A 20783-nucleotide genomic window follows, 5' to 3' on the forward strand; every position below is an offset into this window, starting at 1 on the left:
TTTGAACAATAAGGAAACTTGAAAGCATGCAGGTATAGTAGTTGAGTTGTTCAAACGGTGTGCATGAATGACTGAAAGTGCTATTGATGACCAGAGTTTTAATTTTACAAAAAAGTTGCAACGGCAATCCCATAGATGTCAAGTGAAAGTAACACAAAAGGATGATGTTATTGTTTCCGCAAGTCATAGTTCTTTCCAGTATTCCCTGAATGCTGATTATAAAAATGTAAGCAATGGAAACACTGTGAGAAGAAGCATAAGATCGATTTTCAAAAGGGCGACTGACTTACCTAGAGTTCATATGGGGCCGCTTACTTATTCGTACAGTATAAATGAGCTTGTTGATAAAAGATTGCGGAAGGACTGCGATCTAAGCACTTTATGTCGCATATTGCAAAAAGGAATTAGGATGATTAGAATGACGCGCAGGAGACGAAAGTACTATGAGTTTAAATTGATTAACAACAACGGACAGATAATATGGAAAGATGGCTCGAAATTTCTTGAATTAGACTCTATTAAAGGTATTAGAATTGGTGATATGGCGAGGACCTATCAAGAGGAAGTTGATCCGAAAAGATTAAGGTCAGACAATAAGCTGTGGATTACTATCATTTACAAAGTTTCAAATAAGTTGAAAGCTCTACACGTGGTCGCTTTAAATGAATTAGACTTCAATACTTTCTTGAGTTGCGTTTGTGGCCTAGTAAAGCTAAGAAGAGAATTAATGGAAAGCATACTTTTGCCCGATAATTCGCAGTTTGCTAGAATACATTGGCAGATAACTGTCTCTGAGAAGGAAGAAGATGAGAAAAAGGATACATTGAGCTTTGCGGATATAAAAAAGCTCTGTGACAAATTTCATATTTATGTGTCTACAGGACAACTGTTGCAGTTTTTCCAAATGGCTGATATCAACCATAACGGATTATTGAATTATTTTGAGTTCGAGAAGTTCATTAAGATTTTAAAAAATAGGAAAGAGGTGAATATGATTTGGTCTAGGATTACAAAACCTCCCCACAAACATCTGTCATTCGAAGAGTTTTATAAATTTTTGACTGATGAGCAACATGAGCAGGACGGTCGTGAATCCGCATGGTCCACCTTTGTTAAATATAAACAACCAACGCATTCAATGATGGGGCCTGACGCTTTCACCGAATTTTTGAAAGAACAACCATATCTGGTCGATGTTAAAGAGGAATTATATTCAAAGCCGTTAAATCATTATTTTATTGCATCTTCACATAATACGTATCTGTTGGGGAAACAAATCGCAGAAACGCCATCGGTGGAGGGTTATATTCAAGTTTTACAACAAGGTTGTAGATGTGTAGAGATCGATATTTGGGATGGCGAAAATGGACCGGTTGTATGCCATGGATTTTTGACGTCCGCCATCCCTTTGAAAACTGTTATACATGTGATCAAGAAGTACGCTTTTATTACCTCGCCGTATCCTTTAATCATTTCATTAGAAATAAATTGTAATAGGGACAATCAAAAACTGGCGAGCCTCACAATGAGAGAGGTTTTAGCGGAGCAACTCTACTTTGCTGCAACAACAAATGATAGACTACCATCACCCAAAGAATTAAAGCATAAAATTATCTTGAAATCTAAAAAGACTGGTGAAGTAGTCGGAAGCACAAATGTTGGAGAGTCGTTTCCATCTTCTATCAGTTCTTCTTATGAATCATCTAATGAGCAGGATTATAGAATCAAGGATGATTCCACGAACAATAACAGTAACAGTAGCACAACAAACTCTTCTAGTATGCAACGAATTAAAAGAATTGGATTGAAAAAACATGTCGACATAATTAATGATGTTTCGAACATATCTGGGATACACGGTATCAAGTTCAGGAACTTTTCCTTACCTGAATCCAAAACGATAACACATTGCTTTTCGTTGAATGAACATAAAGTAGAATACATGATCAAGGACAAGCACTTAAAACTTTCATTGGATAAACACAATAGACGATATTTGATAAGAGTATATCCCCATGTTTTAAGATACAAGTCATCAAATTTTAACCCTATCCCTTTTTGGAAAGTTGGAGTGCAAATGGTAGCCACAAACTGGCAAACGAATGACATTGGGCAACAACTTAATTCGGCCATGTTTCAAATATTGGACCACCAACCTGATGGATGTTTTAAGTCCGGATACGTTTTAAAGCCAAAAAAGCTGATGCCTGTTGTAACAAAGGCTAAAATGATTCCGGTGCTCTATGACCATCTGGAGAAAGCTAATGATCCAATGACCGTAAAAATTAGAATTCTATCCACACAGTTATTACCGAGGTTAAATGATACATCGCCAAGCAGGAACAATACTAATTCGTATGTTAAAATAGAGTTCCATACTGATGAAGAACCGGCAACGCTTATCTCAATTGATAAGGGTACAAGGATTTCTGCCACGGAAGCATCCACTAAAAGTTCTCGAGGTAATGGATTCAACCCTATTTGGGACGCTGAAGTTTCCATTACTTTGAAAGATACCGACCTGACATTCATAAAATTTATGGTCGTTTCTGAAGAAACCCCGATTGCATCAGTCTGCCTTAAGCTAAGCTATTTGAGAATGGGGTACCGTCATATCCCACTGTTCAACATGGACGGGGAACAATACATCTTTTGCACTTTATTTATTCATACAAAAATTCTGTAAGCAAGTTTTTCCTGCTTCTCAACATGCATACATATTTTGATAATAATACAATTATTCAATAGAGACATGTTAAAATGGACAAAGGAATATCATGAGAATGTGGGATTGCAAAACGTCTCTGCCTTCATTTGAACTAAGAATCCTTATATTTCGCGTTACGCGTTAACGCGTCTTTTTATAAAATTTTGCGCTTTTGTTATTATATTATATAAACCAAAAGAAAGGGACTGATTATGTTAAAGTAAGAAAATACTCCTCCAGAGAGGAACACGACGTAAATGATTAGGAAATGATATCACCATCAAAAAAGAGAACTATCTTATCAAGTAAGAACGTCAACCAAAAATCAGGGGCTATAAAAAAAGGTAACGAACTGCATTCTCCATCGAAGGGAAGATCACGAATAGACACAGAATATGCACTAAGGCGAAGCCCGGTTAAAGCTGTCCAGATTACAAAAACTCCGCAATTTCTGGTATATGAAGAAACGCCTGAAGAAAGACACGAGATCATTTACAGGCATAGTAATGAGTTATGCAGTAATAGGAGTGCTTCATGCGATGAAAATAACCCTTCACAAGTAAAGGAAAACCTTTCACCCACTAAATCTATTTCCAACAGTTTGGCGCTTCTACGGGAAGGCCAAAGAACTGCATTGAAAGATTTAAGCGTTGATGAGTTCAAAGGCTACATACAAAATCCTCTCACTAATGAGACCATACCGTTGACATTACCATTAGGTAGCAAGAAAATCAGCCTGCCCAGTTTTGTAACTCCACCAAGGAACTCGAAGATCTCAGTTTTCTTTTCCACCAAAACCCAGGCACATAATCCAGAAACGATAAAGTCCCGTTCCACCGACGATGTTGATCCAAACAAAGTAGTAAGAAAACTGTCCTTCCACATCTGCGAAGATAAATAAACGATCCACGCAATCAACCTCGCATAAGCGTTGATGGTACCATATATAACCTGTTTCTGCCTTAATAAGTACGTATGTAAGTTGATAACGGATGATATATTGTGGTGTAGTTACCCGGAATATATGAGGTTTAGAGAAAATTTTGAAAATTTCGATGAGCTAGCTGAAAAGTGAAAAATATTCAATCATAAATAAAAAAGAACGCTTATATAAGAATAAGGAACTTCATACAGTGAATTTCCTCTGGCCATTTTATTCATCGTACAAATATATCAGGAAAGTTAGCGAAAGCAGCAAATCATGGGCAAGGCTGCTAAAAAGAAGTACTCCGGAACAACGTCGTCAAAACAAGTCTCTGCGGAAAAGCACTTAAGTTCAGTATTTAAATTCAATACTGACTTGGGTCAGCATATTTTAAAAAATCCTTTGGTGGCACAGGGGATTGTTGATAAGGCACAGATCAGGCCTTCGGATGTTGTCTTGGAAGTTGGTCCCGGTACAGGAAATCTAACAGTAAGAATTCTAGAACAAGCGAAAAACGTGGTAGCTGTAGAAATGGACCCTAGAATGGCGGCAGAATTAACCAAGAGAGTACGTGGTACACCTGTGGAGAAAAAGCTGGAAATCATGTTGGGAGATTTCATGAAAACTGAATTACCGTATTTTGACGTATGTATCAGTAATACACCTTACCAAATCTCATCGCCTCTAGTTTTCAAGTTGATTAACCAGCCAAGACCACCAAGGGTATCCATTCTTATGTTTCAAAGAGAGTTTGCTTTAAGATTATTGGCAAGGCCTGGCGATTCATTATATTGTAGATTATCCGCTAATGTACAAATGTGGGCTAACGTTACACATATTATGAAAGTGGGGAGGAACAACTTCAGACCACCGCCTCAAGTGGAATCTAGTGTTGTCAGATTGGAGATCAAAAATCCCAGACCACAAGTGGATTACAACGAATGGGATGGTTTATTAAGAATCGTATTTGTAAGGAAAAACAGGACGATCTCAGCTGGCTTTAAATCAACCACCGTGATGGACATACTGGAGAAAAATTTCAAAACATTTTTAGCAATGAACAACGAAATGGTGGATGATACAAAGGGCTCTATGCACGACGTTATCAACGAGAAGATTGACACCGTGCTCAAAGAGACCAACTTAAATGACAAAAGAGCTGCCAAATGTGATCAAAACGATTTTCTAAGACTACTATACGCCTTCCACCAAGTCGGTATCCATTTTTCGTGAATACTCTTGTTATCAACTATTTACATCCTTGTATACTATTTACCTGAGATAAGGAAAAAGCAATTTAGATTCTAAACTTATCTTGACAGTGGGGCTGGCTTTTTTTTTCTAGAAGGAAAAAGTGTGTGGGGAGGGGATTCTCCTGCATTAGCCCGTATTGTTATTGTTATCTCTCCTGATACGACACGATGCAACACGATTGTTTCTTTTTCCTTTTCTTCGAGCTTGTTATCTTATATAATCGATATAGCGATAACCAGAAAGGCTTAGGACTCTGCTCTTTGGTGTAAACATCTCATGTAAGGCACCAGGGTGCAGGATTATGTGCCTGTCGTTTCAGATTGCAAGATAAGAGCCGTTTGCTCTTATCTTAATGGCAACCAACGCCGACAGCGACCTCGCTGGCGGCGCAATCAGGCCGCACGGCGTCGCCAAATGGTACGGCACTGGTCGCCGCGAGATGCGGCTGCGCGGTGATGTATTTCCGCAAAGGGATCATAGGGACCTTCCTAAGCGGCGACAGTAAGTTTAGCTCTATATCATCTTTGTCTCCAAAACATTCACGACATCTAGTCATGCTTCTCACAGCCTACTCCGATTGGTATAGGTTTTTCGGTGATTCTAGCCGGTAATGCTTAAAGGGAAAGAGGAGAAACTATACCGTCGCTATCAAACAGGAAAGTTGGATAACAAAGTGTTTAGATCTTGGGGTTATCTGGCCCTTTTTTGTTATCATATTCGTAAATTCAACCACTTTTTCTCTTTACTGCTTCTTGTGGAATATATAAGAGACGGTGCGTAGATGTAGTCGTATCTTCTTGCATAATGTCTCTTATTTTGAGATAAAATAATTGGATAGAAGTAATACATACAATAGTTCTTCTACAGAGCCAAAACATAGTCTTTTGCATTTCCAACAGAAGGTATAATTGAAAAAACAGAAAAAAAAGAATTAGGACTCCATACAATGAAGATGTCTCTAAAGAATGTGCTTACCAGCGCAGCATCGCCTCGTAACTCTTCCTCTCTTGACAGTGACCGTGATGCCTACTATTCCAAGCAGAATCCAGACAGTTTTCCCGTAAAGGAACAAGAAATTTATAACATTGATCTGGAAGAAAACAATGTATCATCTCGTTCATCCACTTTTACATCACCTTCCGCAAGGGACGATTCCTTTGCAGTTCCAGATGGTAAAGATGAAACCACAAGGTTAAGGAAAGATTTGAAGGCAAGGCATATCTCCATGATTGCTATAGGTGGGTCACTGGGGACAGGACTGCTTATAGGTACAGGTACCGCTTTAATGACCGGTGGTCCCGTTGCGATGTTGATTGCATATGCCTTTGTTGGTCTTTTGGTCTTTTTCACCATGGCCTGCCTTGGTGAAATGGCTTCTTACATTCCATTGGATGGTTTTACAAGTTATGCTTCCCGTTATGTGGATCCTGCCCTAGGGTTTGCCATTGGGTACACCTATCTTTTCAAATATTTCATCTTACCTCCAAATCAACTTACTGCTGCGGCTTTGGTCATTCAATACTGGGTTAGTAGAGATCGTGTTAATCCTGGTGTGTGGATCACTATATTCATGGTGGTGATTGTTGCTATCAATGTCATTGGTGTGAAATTTTTCGGTGAATTTGAATTTTGGTTATCTAGTTTCAAAGTTTTGGTGATGTTGGGTCTTATCCTATTACTATTTATTATTATGCTTGGTGGTGGCCCCGACCATGATCGTTTGGGGTTCAGATACTGGCGTGATCCTGGTGCTTTCAAAGAATATTCGGCGGCAATCGGTGGTGGCAAGGGAAAATTTGTCTCTTTCCTTGCAGTTTTCGTTTACAGTCTTTTCAGTTACACCGGTATTGAATTGACTGGTATCGTTTGTTCTGAAGCTCAAAATCCAAGGAAAAGTGTTCCAAAGGCAATTAAATTGACCGTTTATCGTATCATTGTTTTCTACCTCTGTACTGTTTTTCTTTTGGGTATGTGTGTCGCCTACAATGATCCTCGTTTGATATCGACAAAGGGTAAGGCTCTGTCTGCCGCAGCATCTCCATTTGTGGTTGCCATTCAAAACTCAGGTATTAAAGTACTACCACATATCTTCAACGCCTGCGTCCTCGTTTTTGTTTTCAGTGCCTGTAACTCAGATTTGTATGTTTCTTCCAGAAACCTGTATGCATTGGCCATTGACGGCAAGGCACCCAAGATCTTCTCTAAGACGAACAAATGGGGTGTACCTTACAACGCTTTGATATTTTCCGTGTTGTTTTGTTGCTTGGCGTATATGAATGTGTCTGCAGGATCAGCAAAAATTTTCAATTACTTTGTTAACGTTGTTTCTATGTTTGGTATCTTAAGTTGGATCACCATCCTTATTGTTTACATCTACTTCGACAAGGCTTGCCGTGCTCAAGGTATTGACAAATCTAAATTTGCTTATGTTGCTCCTGGTCAACGTTACGGTGCTTATTTTGCCTTGGTCTTTTGTATTTTTATTGCTTTGATCAAAAATTTTACTGTTTTCCTCGGTCATAAATTTGACTATAAAACTTTCATCACTGGGTATATTGGGTTGCCTGTTTACGTCTTTTCTTGGGTTGGGTATAAATTGATTTACAAGACCAAAGTTATAAAATCAACTGACGTGGATTTATACACCTTTAAGGAAATATACGACAGAGAAGAAGAACAGGGCAAAATAGAAGACCAAGAGAAGGAAGAACGTTTGAAGAAAAACGGTAAAAATATGGAATGGTTTTACGAAAAGTTTTTGGGTCATATCTTCTAGATTCTCCCTCAATAAAAGCCCTCGTGGTTGCGCGAAACTATATTCAAAAAACCAAAAAATAGCACAAAAGTGTTCCTTATTCTTAATCTCGTCTCCTTTTCATTTATTTCAGTTCTACCATAGCATTATTGCATCGTTAATTTAGAGTAACAGGTTTTCTTGGAAGGATAAAAGAAAAAAGTCTACAAATTCTTTCATAAAAAAAAATTTTATATTACATATGTCATTATAAAACAGTTCAAAATCTTAAATATCAAACAAAAATATAAAAATGCAGAAAATGTTTATGATTTGTCTATTCTTGGGAGGATTTTAGCTATAGAACAAATATTATCGATAACAAACTTCTTGGAACGTAGTTACCCCTTTCAAGTAACAATTCGGGGAACACAGCATGAAAATACCTCTCAGTCTTCCAACTCATCTAATTCAAAGTCCGATGTTGAAAGTAATTCAGTAGTGGCTACAATGTTTTGCTTAGAGGCTCTCATATTAATCACCCATATAGTAGAACTAACGATCACCGCCATACCACACCACGTCCACATATTTGGCCAGTGATGAAATAGTACGACATCCCAGAAAACAGCATATATAACTTGAGTATACGTCATTAATGAGCCCCTGCCCGCACGCTCTCTTTGAATTCCCATCGTTAATAATATTTGATGAATGAAACCGGATATCCCTAAATTCAGGAATAGCCCCCACTGTTTCCATGAGTGGGGCAGCTGCAGAGTAAGTGCGGGAATTAGCATCACACCAAGAGCAGCCACGACAGTAGTGACTAACGAGAAGTAACTGACACTCATGATAGCATGTGCCTTGTTCCCGATATGTCTAATGATAATGTAAACACTACTCAGTCCGCAAACCCCCAATAAACTCACTCCGATGGCAATGAGTCTTAATTTCGGGTTCTTAGTTTCAACGCTATCATTTTGTGAAGATTCCTGGTCTTGACTTTGTTGCCCAAACAGAAACGTAGGTCGAATAATCAACACAACGCCAGAAAATGAAATTAAAGATCCCAAGGCTTCAAACTTACTAAAAGGCTCACCCAGCAATAAAAACGAAAGGAAAATGGTTAACGTGGGTGACATAAAAGTAATTAAAACAGCATCACTAATACTTAGATACATTAGGGAGAAGTACATTCCAAAAACACCAAAAAATCCCATAATACCTCTAAGTATCAACCATTTCCTACATGAGGGTGCACCCCATGGAATGTCTGGAATATTTTGTTTATTCCAACGCATATATGCTAGAGTACAGCAGTAGGTAATGGACATTCTCACTAGCAGAATCTGTAAAGGGTTGATCCGTGATTGTGAGGTTTCTAATGGGTCACTCTCCAAGACTTTGGTAGAAACTACCATAGAAGAGTTGAAAAAATAAGACACTATGAGTAAGACAAGTCCATAATTGGGCTTTAAGTAATCTTTACTGATTCTCTGCAGTATCATCGAGTGAATGGAGGCCTATGTCTAACTTTATACCGTATAGTCTTGTACTACTGGATAAGATAGCTTTTCTATCTCCTTTTTTTTTTTTTGGTACCTCAGGTGACTCAATTCGTGACTAAAAAAGGACCCTACATAAAGGGCAAATTTCTATAAAAAGTGCGATAAATAAATTTTGTGTGATTACATATAAAAGCAGATCATCACCTTCTTTTGGAAATCTTGGTGGTAGTATCTCTTTCAATGATTCCCCCTGTATCCTCTAAACGTTCTTCCTCGAGAGTCACTTGATCTCTTCTTTCCCACCAACGGTCTTCACATATTTCGAAGGATTTGGTCTTTAAATGTTTGCCCTTCAAGTCTTTGTTGTTGGAAATAGACCAGGTTAAAAAGTTTGCACCTTCCCTTAAATAAAATGCTCTTAAAGTTTCGAACGGTTTAGGGTGCGGTAACCAAGATCTTTCGTCGGGGATCTCCATTTGCGCTTGTCCATTGTCTTCGTTTTCGCCTTCCTCGTCCTCGTCACCCTCAAGCAACGCAACATCCTGCTCTTCTTCATCGTTGTCCTCGCCATCATCATCATCATCATCCTCGTATTCAAAGTCATCCTCGTCAGAGTCTCTGTCACCTAATCTCTTAGCTTCTTCGATGGTAGATAGATCTTCCCAGTAAACATTTACACCATCCAACTTATTCAAGTCTATACTGTAAAATGAATTGATTGGGTAGTCCTTCTCACCAAGTTCCCATACACCACTGTAGATGAACAACGAATCGTCCACTACACAGGTTGCTGCGTTGAATCTTGGATGCGGCAATTGATTTGAGATGGTAATATTTTCTGGGTTATCTAAATCACTATCATCATCCTCACCCTCATCATCGCCATCGATAGAGTTAGAGCCTGTTGTGGTATTGTCATCATCATCATCATCATTTAGATTAGATTTTGCTAGAATGGAATTCAGTAAATCTTGCAATTCCTTTTCTTGATCTTTATTAGATTTTCTTTTACTTGTGAGGGGTGCATTTTTGTTGTTTGTTTGACGCTGAGGTTTAATTCTTAACTTGGACCATTTGTTCAGTTCCAAATGGAACATATATAGATCATTGTAAAAGACGGACTCCAAAGATTCCTCGGTTTCCTGTAAATCGTAGACACCACCGAAGGCGACAGATTTATTTTGCTTCCATAAATTGAACGAATAACCAACTCTTGGTGAGGGTTGGTTTTTGAAATTCTTCAATTTTTCCCATTGCCATTTCTTTGGATCAGGTGTCAAATTCAGTTTCCATGCATCATTCAAAATCTTCCCCTTCATCAAATTTTTATTGTTTTTGGCAATGATTTTACAATAACCACCCATTAATATGGCGGAATTGTCTGTAGGGATGAAACAATGGCCAGATCTTGCTTCAGGTTTAGTGTTAGTCTCCAGTTTGGTCCATTTGTAGTTTGAGATATCAAAACACCACAAATCATTCAGATAAGAAGTCTGACCGTTTCCCAAGTCTCTAAACCCGCCAAACAAAATGAAATAATTCTTCCAGGCAATGATTCTATGGCCTGATCTGGCACTGGGTGAAGAGTCTCTACCACCGAATTCCAATTTAGTGAATTTTCTTTCAGCACAATCGAATAACCACGTATCGGAGTAGTGATAGAATTTGGACTGCTTTGGAGAAGAAAATTCACCACCGTGCAGCAACGCTATACCAGAAGGATGTACGGCAACGGCTGCACTGGATCTGGGCAAAGGAGCATTCTTAGAAACATATTTTTTCCAAGAGTTATTCTTGATTGAGTATGAGTACAGATCATTATAAAAGTGCGTTAGTTTGGTTTCTGGATCCGTAAATTCACCACCGAAGATGAACAGCTCACGTTTATTGTGCTGCGGATTTGCAAACATCAATGGATGAGTGCGACAAGAGAGCCTTTCCACAGCGGTGATATCGACGTGTTCCAGCTCGGTCTGTTTCTTGGTAAAGCTAGAAAGGATTTCATCGAGATCTTGGTCACTTTCGTCTTCGTCATCGCCATCCAAAGCCTTATTCTTGTTCTTGTGGAACTTTTTCTCTTGTTTCTTCTGGTTCTTTTGATTTTTCAATTCAGTTCGTGCCTTTTTGGCTTCCTTGTCCTTTTTGGCCTTTTTTGCCATTACCCAACGATGAGTCTATAGTCTTACCAACCTGTTCTACTTCTTGCAATGGTCGATTTATCCTTCGAGATGCCCACCATTTTTTCAATCCTTTCTACATTTTTTCTTCATTTTTTTAATTTTTCATAAAAATCTACAGAGAAACCGAGAAGAGAAACTAATAAATATAAGCTTTACTACTTTTACTATTACTGCGACTACTTTCACTGCTACGTTGAGAATAACGATAAAATCTACAAAGACTTATGAGGCATGACTTGATATCCAAATTATAGTGGTACATCGATGTGTGTCGCAGATGCCTGCCTTGTAAATGAGATTCGTTTAGACGCATCCTTATATTCTTGCCCAACTGCTACGCACGGCATTAAGATGCCAGTGTATAAAAGCTGATCGTCCATGGTCCCGGGTACAGAGTCATTAAATTGGTTATTGCTTCTATTTTTTGTCATCAACACTTTAATGGAGCTGCAGACCCCTCCCCTGGGCCGATCCTCGGAATGACTACCCCGATTCCCGGAATGGGCGTTCGATGATTGGCCCTTTCCTGTGGAGCCCTTTTTACGTTTCATATAGCCTATATAAGAACATCATCAATATATAATCGAAGCTGCACTAGCTTTCGGTAAGGCGGCCTACGGAAATCTAGGGAGAATCAATTCTAGTTCTTTTTCCCGGAGCATTCATATTCTTCCTGTATCACGCAATTGTTTTTCTGCAATTTTTGATTTCTTGACTTCTATTACAGCTTTTTTTTCTCAAATCAAGAACTTCCCAGAAAGTTTAAGCATTAACGATAAGAGATACAATCATGTTGAGATTTTCCAATTTTAACTGCAAGGCTGTCCTACAATCGTCATATAAAGTCAATCTAAGAAGGATGAACTCGACGTTTAGAATAGAAACCGATGCGTTCGGAGAGATCAACGTCCCTGCTGATAAGTATTGGGGTGCCCAGACTCAAAGATCCTTTCAAAACTTCAAGATCGGTGGTGCTCGTGAGAGAATGCCATTACCATTAGTGCATGCCTTTGGTGTTTTGAAGAAATCTGCCGCTGTTGTGAACGAATCCCTCGGAGGATTGGATCCCAAGATTTCCAAAGCTATTCAACAGGCTGCAGACGAGGTGACCTCGGGTAAATTAGACGACCATTTCCCGTTGGTCGTTTTCCAAACAGGCTCCGGTACTCAATCTAACATGAACGCCAATGAAGTCATCTCTAACCGTGCCATTGAGATTTTAGGTGGCAAGATCGGGTCCAAAGAGGTCCATCCAAACAACCATTGCAATCAGTCTCAGTCATCCAATGACACTTTCCCCACTGTGATGCATATTGCTGCCAGTCTGCAAATCCAAAACGAATTGATTCCTGAATTGACCAATTTGAAAAACGCTCTTGAAGCCAAATCTAAGGAGTTTGAGCATATTGTGAAGATCGGTAGAACCCACTTACAAGATGCCACTCCCTTGACGTTGGGTCAAGAATTTTCCGGTTACGTGCAACAAGTTGAGAATGGTATCCAGAGAGTGGCCCATTCATTAAAAACACTGAGTTTCTTGGCTCAAGGTGGCACTGCCGTTGGTACGGGTTTGAACACCAAACCGGGATTTGATATCAAGATAGCTGAACAAATTTCCAGTGAAACTGGACTAAAGTTCCAAACTGCCCCCAACAAGTTTGAGGCCTTGGCCGCCCATGACGCCATTGTCGAATGTTCTGGCGCTCTAAATACCCTTGCTTGTTCTCTTTTCAAAATAGCACAGGATATCAGATACCTGGGGTCTGGGCCACGTTGTGGTTACCATGAGTTGATGTTGCCAGAAAACGAACCGGGTTCCTCCATCATGCCCGGCAAGGTTAACCCCACGCAAAACGAAGCATTGACTCAAGTGTGTGTCCAAGTAATGGGTAACAACGCAGCGATAACGTTTGCCGGCTCTCAAGGTCAATTCGAACTAAACGTCTTCAAACCAGTCATGATCGCTAATTTATTGAACTCCATCAGGCTAATAACTGATTCTGCATACTCGTTTAGAGTACATTGTGTCGAAGGTATCAAAGCCAACGAACCTCGTATCCACGAACTGTTGACCAAATCTCTGATGCTAGTCACTGCTTTGAACCCTAAGATCGGCTACGATGCCGCTTCCAAAGTCGCCAAAAACGCTCATAAAAAAGGCATCACTCTGAAGGAGAGTGCCTTGGAACTGGGTGTATTGACTGAAAAGGAATTTGATGAATGGGTCGTTCCTGAAAACATGTTAGGGCCTAAATAGAATGAACGAAATATGTAATTAATACAACGTTTCTAAGTTTTTTATTGAAAGAAAAGGAGAACTGTTCCTTATGCAGTATTCTTGATTTGCACCATGATAAGATCCCCGTCTCTTGCCAATGCATCAAAAAAGGAAAGGACCGAATTTCACAACAACCCTCGATAGCTCATGTCACAACGTGCCTATCACAACTGAATTGATCGGCCTACTTGTGATACATTAGTGAATAAATTAACAATTTGCGTCATTATTTATCATGCTTTGTCATTGTCAGGCGGGTAAAGTAATCTCATCATTACCCGTATTTGAGAAAGGGGAACTCTCGGGAAATGATAACAAATAAGAAAGAAGAGCAAATCTTTGGTGAAGATTAAGCAGCAAATATCGGTTCAAGTATAGCCAGCAGCAAAGGAAAAGAACTATTCAATCTTCGAGGACTTTTCCAATATTTTACGTCATTAAAAGTGCATTAGAGAGAATAACTGTTTGAAGAAGAACATGTTTTCATCTGCCGGACAACATCCTCAAATTGTCCCCAAAGAAGAGGAATCTATACTTAACTATCTCCTTGAAGTGAGATCCTCCTTGGCGAAACTTAAGCAGAACAGGACTCAATATTTGAATTCTAAGGACGTTCAAACAACTTATCAACATGTCTTGACCAAAGTCAGAGAGTTGGACGATATCAGGAAGAATAGTCATGACACACCGGCCAAGAGCGCTGCGACTTTGATCCATAGCACGGAATTGCACAACAGAGTTGACTCGGTGTTGGATGATGTCTTCCAATTGCTATCGTTGTGCTTTTTGACCGTTGGCCTGAAAAATTCTGCACCCGCAACTTATGCGTCCTTGTCGACTGTGGAAAGTCTTTTGGAACATTTGAATGAGTCAAACGTTTTCACTCATCACGATTTGAGTCCTATCAAGGAAAGATTGGACGAAATCAGTAAGATTGTTGAGCAGAAAAACTCTAGTCCTATGTACGAGGAAGATGCGAATGATGCCCGGATAAGAGAAATTGATAATGAAAGAAAACAGAATAAAATTGAAGAAGATCTATTGCTACGCGCCAAATTAAAGCATTGCAAGGACGAATATGACACACTGGAAAGCAAGCTGGAAGAAATTGATCCATCTTTATCCACCGTGATGGAAAAATTATTCCGTATCAGAAGAGGTTTACTATCATTGGTTGCATCCGCCAAGAAGACAATGTCTAAATCCAGTGCCAATATTAATTCTTTGTTACAGGAACATAATGATTTGCAAGCTAATGACAATGATTTAATGGACGATAAACATTTAGTATCTCAAGAGTACGTTCATGAAAAATTATCAGTTTTGAAGAACGAACTAAGTGAGTTAGAATCCAACCGTGATGATTCCGGTAAGTTCAAGTCTTTGGAGACCCATGAAGTGACAGAAAAGGGACAAAGTGTCCTTAATGGTCTATTAGACGATTGTCATGATTTAATTAGCGATTTGTCCCATCAAACTAACGGCGGCCTGGCATTGGATCCACACTTGCAGCCAACATATGAACAACTGATTGATATTAAAACTACCTTGGAAAATTTGATGATTACAAGAAGATGGACCTTAAGAGAGACTGACTTGTTCTCTTACCAGAAAAAATTGAACGAAATTGATAGCAAAAGAATCAATGGTAAGTTCCCTACGAAATCCCAGGACTCAAAAGGTCAGTCAATACTATTATATTTGTTGCGGAGGTGTTACGCCATAATTTATAAGTTGTTGGAAAGTTCAGAACCTGTGTCTGAAGCACTACAACCAATTCATAATCAACTATCTACGGTTCGTCGTTGTCTATTGGAATTGAAGAGAATGGGTGGCGTGAATAATGAAAGAGAATTATACCCATATCAAATGAAGTTGGCCTCTTTGGACAATCTGAGAACTAATGGTATATTCTACGACTCTGATGGTAACATACCCGAAGGTCAAGGTATACTGAATGCTTTGTTAGCAGAATGTTTTGATATTATGCATGAATTGAAGGTGGAAGCTGAAGAAAGGGCACTGAACCCTAATTCAAGCGATGATTCCGATGATGAAGATAATAAAGAATCAGTTGGGTACTCGAACTCAAACGAGAGCGAAAGTGAATCCGAGTATCAACAGGAATAGATGATATTATTTTATCTGCGCCTTTGTATATTCATTCCTTAGTAGAAAAAAAAGACAAATAATAACACGAAATACAGAAAGAAAAAAGTTATTCTCTTATGTCTATGTATATAACAAACCCTGAATGAGCATCTATATAAAAATACAAATATATAAACAACTTTATATGTCATCCTATATGTCATTATTATTATAGTTGATAGGAAAGAGAAAAAGAAAAAGAACAACATATACTCATATCTTTGTCCATGCATAACCATTTTTCCCTGTGCGTTACGTTAGTCTTATTGTGTAATCATCACCACTTTGAGTGATATATCTCACCCATGGGTAACTTTTGTATTGTAATTTTGGTTCATTAATCTTTAGGTAACGTACTTGAATACCAGAAGTGGTAAAATAAGGTATTTGAAACTTGATTTGAACGGGGCCTTTCAAGATTTCTGCGTTACTTTTTGGTATTGCTCTATGACCCTCGATGTCGTTTGATATTGAAGGCAATCCCAACTCTGCAGACATGGAATATTCTTTGCCTCCTGGAAAACTTCTTAGTTTCCATAAAATTGCACTTTTTTCAGGGACATACTTCAAGGACCCATGCGAATATTTAAAAGTTGGTGTATCAGCATCGTCAGGGACAGGAATTATTATTTCCACATTTGTTGCAGTAGATTTTCTTTTAATTTGGGCCTTTGCCTTGCAGTGAATTTCAATTCTAGAATTTGAATGAACTTGTACGTTCACATCACACCAAATTAACGGCTTTATCGTGGTGGATAGCCTGTAATTCATCAAATCGAACTTCCCATCTGGGGGTATAAACGTTATGATCTTTTCGTTTTCAAATTTACTTAAACGAACGCACTGATGAAATTTTAAGTCTTCTAATTCAATGTTGACTTTTCTCTTGCTTGTTGTCGATGAAGACGTTATTGATGGTTTTTTGTCAGTATCTGTAATGTTGTCGGATGTTGCTGCGCTTGTGGGAGGTGGGGTATTGGAATCATCATCCAGATATTTAGAAAAAATTCCTTTATCATTGATGCCCAACTTTAGATCAGGCATACCGGACAATTTTGAATTAACTTTGACATCACCGATAATTTCAGATCTTAAAACTTGACCCTTTTGGGTCATTAGCATATTAATAGATTCGACGATGTCCAGAAAGGCTTCGTTTTTCTTATGAATGATACCTTCTGGTCTCCAACTAACTGAATTTGTTAGTGCGACGGGTGGTCTAGTAGCATTTCTCTTCTTTTTAGCAGATTTCACAAGTTTGAAGGATTTTTGTGTTATATACTGCTTCAGCATCTTAGTTTCGCATATTTGTGGTATACCGTAATCCATTACTTCGTCCAGTAGTTCGTATATTATAACGAAGTTATCTCTTATAGACTCTTCTTCCACAGTTTTTAAATAATCACTTAGTACCTCCACTAACTTGTGCAAAAACGTAAAAATGGCAGCGGCGTTTGCCCTAAGAGAAGTGACAATTGCCACCAAGTACAGATCGTTATGTTGAATAAATAAATACTCGAGGCCATTATGGTTCAAACATGGAGGAATTAAATTTGATTGTTCCTCTAAATCCGAGAGTAACGTAGGGAACTTATCAATTGCAGAAAGTGGTATATCATCTCTGTACCTTCTTGATAAGAGAGGTTTTCCATTATGATCGCAAAAATACACCGCAGAAGCCATACTGTGACTCTCCAAGTTCCCAATTTACAGACTTATGACATACTCCTCCTATATCAAATCCTACAACTTTCTTTTCTATGCGCTTTTCCTGCTCGGCCTACTTTCCGTTTATTTCCCAATTTTTTCATCATCTAGCAATATTCCAATACGTGGGACTAGAATCGTTAATAACGGAGTGTAGAGTTTAGAGGCAGGACTACTAATTATGTCCTTTTACCTCGTTGTGATTAGATCTAATGATAGCAAACCTGCAGGAAACCTGCAGTGAGACTTATAGTGGGCTTTTTTTGAAGTGGAGAAGTTGCGGGAGCATGAAAAACTCAAGATTTGGGCCAATTGTGCAATTCTTCTCGGACGGGAGGCATTCCAGAGGATTTCTATATATACATATATTTATATTTTCTCTATATAATACTTTCCAGAAAGTCCTGTGTGACAAACTAACTGTTTATGAAAAATGCTTTCAGCGGACTCCTCTTCCGAGTAAAAACATTTTTATTTTTTTACATATTCAATTCATACCTTGTCAACTGTCTGTGGTAGGTCATTCTATTGACTTTCCGGTAATGCCCAGCCAGGATTGAATGTAAGAAAGGTGAGAGACTTTGATGTAGAAATTACCAATAAATTGTATGGGACAAACTGATTTAACAAAAATTAAGATTATTAATTGGTTGTGTATGGTAGCGCCGCACAAGCTAAGAATCTAAACCCAAGCTTTTGGGAACTTCCAGTGACAGTTTGCCCAATTGGACGAGTCCGCCGAAGCATCTACTAAGGTGCTCTATTTGTACCTTCACAGAAAAGTGAGTTTCGATAAGATTTGGTAACAATTGCTGCACTTTCTGGTTTGATGAAGGCAATGATAGTTGGTATATAGAATACACTAGAAGTTCTCCTCATGGATCTACGGTAGTCCATAGAAACGGAAGCGACAATTTTAAATAATGTTATAAACCTTCCCATCTTTATTCTATACGTTGATATTCAAAGATCTTATTACGTTATCAAGTCTTAAGTCTCAACTTTTGCTAAATTCAATGTCAATTGGATCGTATGTTGGCTCTATAATTTGCGTCAACTCTTGAATACCGTATATGATAATAACCTAGCAAACAACAATAATGAGCTTAAGATTTTGTACAAGTAACCGATGAACGGTAGCTTGTTCTTGTTCCAATAGCAAAAAGAAACAGAATATAAACGTGTTTGGATATCTGACAGCCTTTTTTTATGGACTTGCTTAACTGGGAATGTTTCTTATACCATCGCCCGTTTTTTTTTTGTTATATTTGAATTTATAGCTCGTCATATTCTAGGGCAGCGGTCCAGAAATTGCTTTCCAATTCGCAAACCTCAGCATAAATCGTGACTAGCGTATCGAGTTGCTCCGGAGGGTATGTCTCCAAAATACGATTCAAAAGCTTCTCGCCCTCAGCCATGGCTTCGTGGCACCATGAAGATGAGTAAGTTTCACACCATTCATGATAAAGAGAACCCTCGGCTGCAGTTACCTTGCCCTTGATCTTGGTTAAGGCATAACCATAGCCCATTAGACAAGGATTAAGGGCTATAACCAATTCTTGCCAGTTACCTCTCCTGGCAACATCATTGAAGTAACGACAGTAAGCTCTTAATGCAGGCCCCCTCTGAATGTTTTGGAGGTAGTTGGGGCCTTCAACTCCAAATTCCTCTCTTAATCTCTTTTCATGTTGACTGAGTCCATTACGGACGCATTCGACAATAACAAGCTCCTTTTCCAAATCCTCCAAGCTTGGAGCTTTACTGCCTGCAATGCAGGAAATTCTAGCATAATTGATTAGGTATAGATAATCTTGTTCAATGAAAAATTGAAACTTTTTACGCTCTAATGTGCCATCTGCCACTTTTTGAACAAATTCATGGTTCACGTAGGAATCCCAATGTGGCTTTACTTTGGGGTGATTGACCAGATATTCGAAGAAACTGCCACCTGGTATTTTGTCAACACCATTTACGATTGGCTCTTCAGGTACGACGTCTGATGCAGTAAAACATTCGTCGCTGAGCATTTTTTCTAATGGGATTTCTACGGCATAGACATGGTTGATCGGTCCATTGTCCTTTACAAATTTTTTGGTGACATCGCAGCCAATGGCTATGGCATTTTGAACATATTCAATACCTCCATAAACTGACTGAGGAAGGGTGTAACCACGAGCCATATTGGATGCGATGGCGGACGCTAGAGTGCACCCGGTACCATGAGTATGAGTGGTATTAACAAAATTTCCCCTAAAGGTAATGAACTTTTGTTCGGCTCCCAAGTAAAGAACGTCGGTGATATACTTTCCGTTTTCATCATTCCATGGAATGTGGCCACCTTTTACCAGGATATTGGAACATTTCGTGGTTTCAGCAAGGTCTTTTGCGACCTTAAAAATATCTTGCACTTCGTTTAGTTTTCTCTTTTCACCTAATAACATAAAACACTCTGGAATATTAGGAGTCAAAATGTCAGCAAAAGGAGCGATTTTTTCTGTAATTAAACTTGCTACATCTTTACCAGCCAGAGAAGAACCAGAAGTAGCAACAAGAACTGGGTCAATCACTAACTTAGGTCTCTTGTCACCAAGTTGCACCAATTTTTCGTGCAAAACCTCAATAGCAGCAGCGGTAAGCATACCAGTCTTGATAACATCACATTTCATATCCTGTAAATTGGCATCCAAAATTTGAGAAACTACTTCCTTTGGCGTGTTACTGATGTTGTACACCTTAACTGGAGTTTGGGCTGTCAAAGCAGTGATGCATGTCATGGCATAACACCTGTGCGCAGTAATGGTCTTCACGTCAGCTTCTATTCCGGCACCACCACTCGGGTCTGTTCCAGCAATTGATAAAACTGTTGGAAGTTTTTCATTGCAGGCCAAAGTAAGGTATGGTGGAGGAGTGTTAATGCTGACTGTAGAATAGGTCATTGGAAGGTGAGAGGTGTCGTTCGTATACTTCTACTCATTAACGTATCAAGATGTAAGAGAATGGTTAATGATATCTGCTGTGTGCACCTCCTCTGGTTTTGTATGTTATATCTAATGGTTTTAAATATTAGGATTTCCTCTTGCCAGATGGCATAGCTCTAAGAGTTTCCCATCCTCAATCTGGAAGCACCATCCCATCATGAAAGAGTAGCTACACGTATGCATATTATTAAGAAAATACGGAGTGTTGGTGAAGGGAAGACAACATTCGGCTGCTGCCAAGACTTTCCGTGCAGTCATATAAAGCTAAATGTCACAGTTTGCTTTGCTTTTGTATGCAAATAAAGGAAGCGCATGCTGAATCTGAAATGGTCAATACAATATAAAATCACATCTTTCG

At 38.9% G+C, this 20783-nt stretch overlaps 10 protein-coding genes across 10 annotated transcripts; 6 read left to right on the forward strand and 4 right to left on the reverse strand.

Annotated features, from left to right (window-relative positions):
* Positions 1-67: 67 nt before the first annotated feature.
* PLC1 (phosphatidylinositol phospholipase C) lies at positions 68-2686 on the forward strand (the record flags this gene model as incomplete). The annotated part of the gene is made up of 1 exon (XM_056231577.1): positions 68-2686. One exon carries the CDS (start codon positions 68-70, stop codon positions 2684-2686), a length of 2619 nt encoding a protein of 872 aa, XP_056085382.1.
* Positions 2687-2975: 289 nt separating this feature from the next.
* ACM1 (Acm1p) lies at positions 2976-3608 on the forward strand (the record flags this gene model as incomplete). The annotated part of the gene is made up of 1 exon (XM_056231578.1): positions 2976-3608. The coding sequence occupies one exon, from the start codon at positions 2976-2978 to the stop codon at positions 3606-3608; it is 633 nt and encodes a 210-aa protein (XP_056085383.1).
* Positions 3609-3908: 300 nt separating this feature from the next.
* Positions 3909-4865, forward strand: DIM1 (putative dimethyladenosine transferase; the record flags this gene model as incomplete). Its single annotated transcript, XM_056231579.1, has 1 exon — positions 3909-4865. One exon carries the CDS (start codon positions 3909-3911, stop codon positions 4863-4865), a length of 957 nt encoding a protein of 318 aa, XP_056085384.1.
* A 967-nt stretch (positions 4866-5832) lies between these two features.
* DIP5 (dicarboxylic amino acid permease) lies at positions 5833-7662 on the forward strand (the record flags this gene model as incomplete). The annotated part of the gene is made up of 1 exon (XM_056231580.1): positions 5833-7662. The coding sequence occupies one exon, from the start codon at positions 5833-5835 to the stop codon at positions 7660-7662; it is 1830 nt and encodes a 609-aa protein (XP_056085385.1).
* A 407-nt stretch (positions 7663-8069) lies between these two features.
* Positions 8070-9131, reverse strand: SKDI16G0160 (uncharacterized protein; the record flags this gene model as incomplete). Its single annotated transcript, XM_056231582.1, has 1 exon — positions 8070-9131. The coding sequence occupies one exon, from the start codon at positions 9129-9131 to the stop codon at positions 8070-8072; it is 1062 nt and encodes a 353-aa protein (XP_056085386.1).
* A 200-nt stretch (positions 9132-9331) lies between these two features.
* KEL3 (Kel3p) lies at positions 9332-11290 on the reverse strand (the record flags this gene model as incomplete). The annotated part of the gene is made up of 1 exon (XM_056231583.1): positions 9332-11290. The coding sequence occupies one exon, from the start codon at positions 11288-11290 to the stop codon at positions 9332-9334; it is 1959 nt and encodes a 652-aa protein (XP_056085387.1).
* An 811-nt stretch (positions 11291-12101) lies between these two features.
* On the forward strand, positions 12102-13568 carry FUM1 (fumarase FUM1; the record flags this gene model as incomplete). Its single annotated transcript, XM_056231584.1, has 1 exon — positions 12102-13568. One exon carries the CDS (start codon positions 12102-12104, stop codon positions 13566-13568), a length of 1467 nt encoding a protein of 488 aa, XP_056085388.1.
* A 498-nt stretch (positions 13569-14066) lies between these two features.
* CUB1 (Cub1p) lies at positions 14067-15719 on the forward strand (the record flags this gene model as incomplete). The annotated part of the gene is made up of 1 exon (XM_056231585.1): positions 14067-15719. The coding sequence occupies one exon, from the start codon at positions 14067-14069 to the stop codon at positions 15717-15719; it is 1653 nt and encodes a 550-aa protein (XP_056085389.1).
* A 273-nt stretch (positions 15720-15992) lies between these two features.
* APM1 (Apm1p) lies at positions 15993-17423 on the reverse strand (the record flags this gene model as incomplete). Its single annotated transcript, XM_056231586.1, has 1 exon — positions 15993-17423. The coding sequence occupies one exon, from the start codon at positions 17421-17423 to the stop codon at positions 15993-15995; it is 1431 nt and encodes a 476-aa protein (XP_056085390.1).
* Positions 17424-18721: 1298 nt separating this feature from the next.
* THI21 (bifunctional hydroxymethylpyrimidine kinase/phosphomethylpyrimidine kinase) lies at positions 18722-20383 on the reverse strand (the record flags this gene model as incomplete). Its single annotated transcript, XM_056231587.1, has 1 exon — positions 18722-20383. The coding sequence occupies one exon, from the start codon at positions 20381-20383 to the stop codon at positions 18722-18724; it is 1662 nt and encodes a 553-aa protein (XP_056085391.1).
* Positions 20384-20783: the final 400 nt, after the last annotated feature.

This window comes from Saccharomyces kudriavzevii (genome assembly GCF_947243775.1).
Source record: "Saccharomyces kudriavzevii IFO 1802 strain IFO1802 genome assembly, chromosome: 16".
In the NCBI taxonomy this organism is placed as follows: domain Eukaryota; kingdom Fungi; phylum Ascomycota; class Saccharomycetes; order Saccharomycetales; family Saccharomycetaceae; genus Saccharomyces; species Saccharomyces kudriavzevii.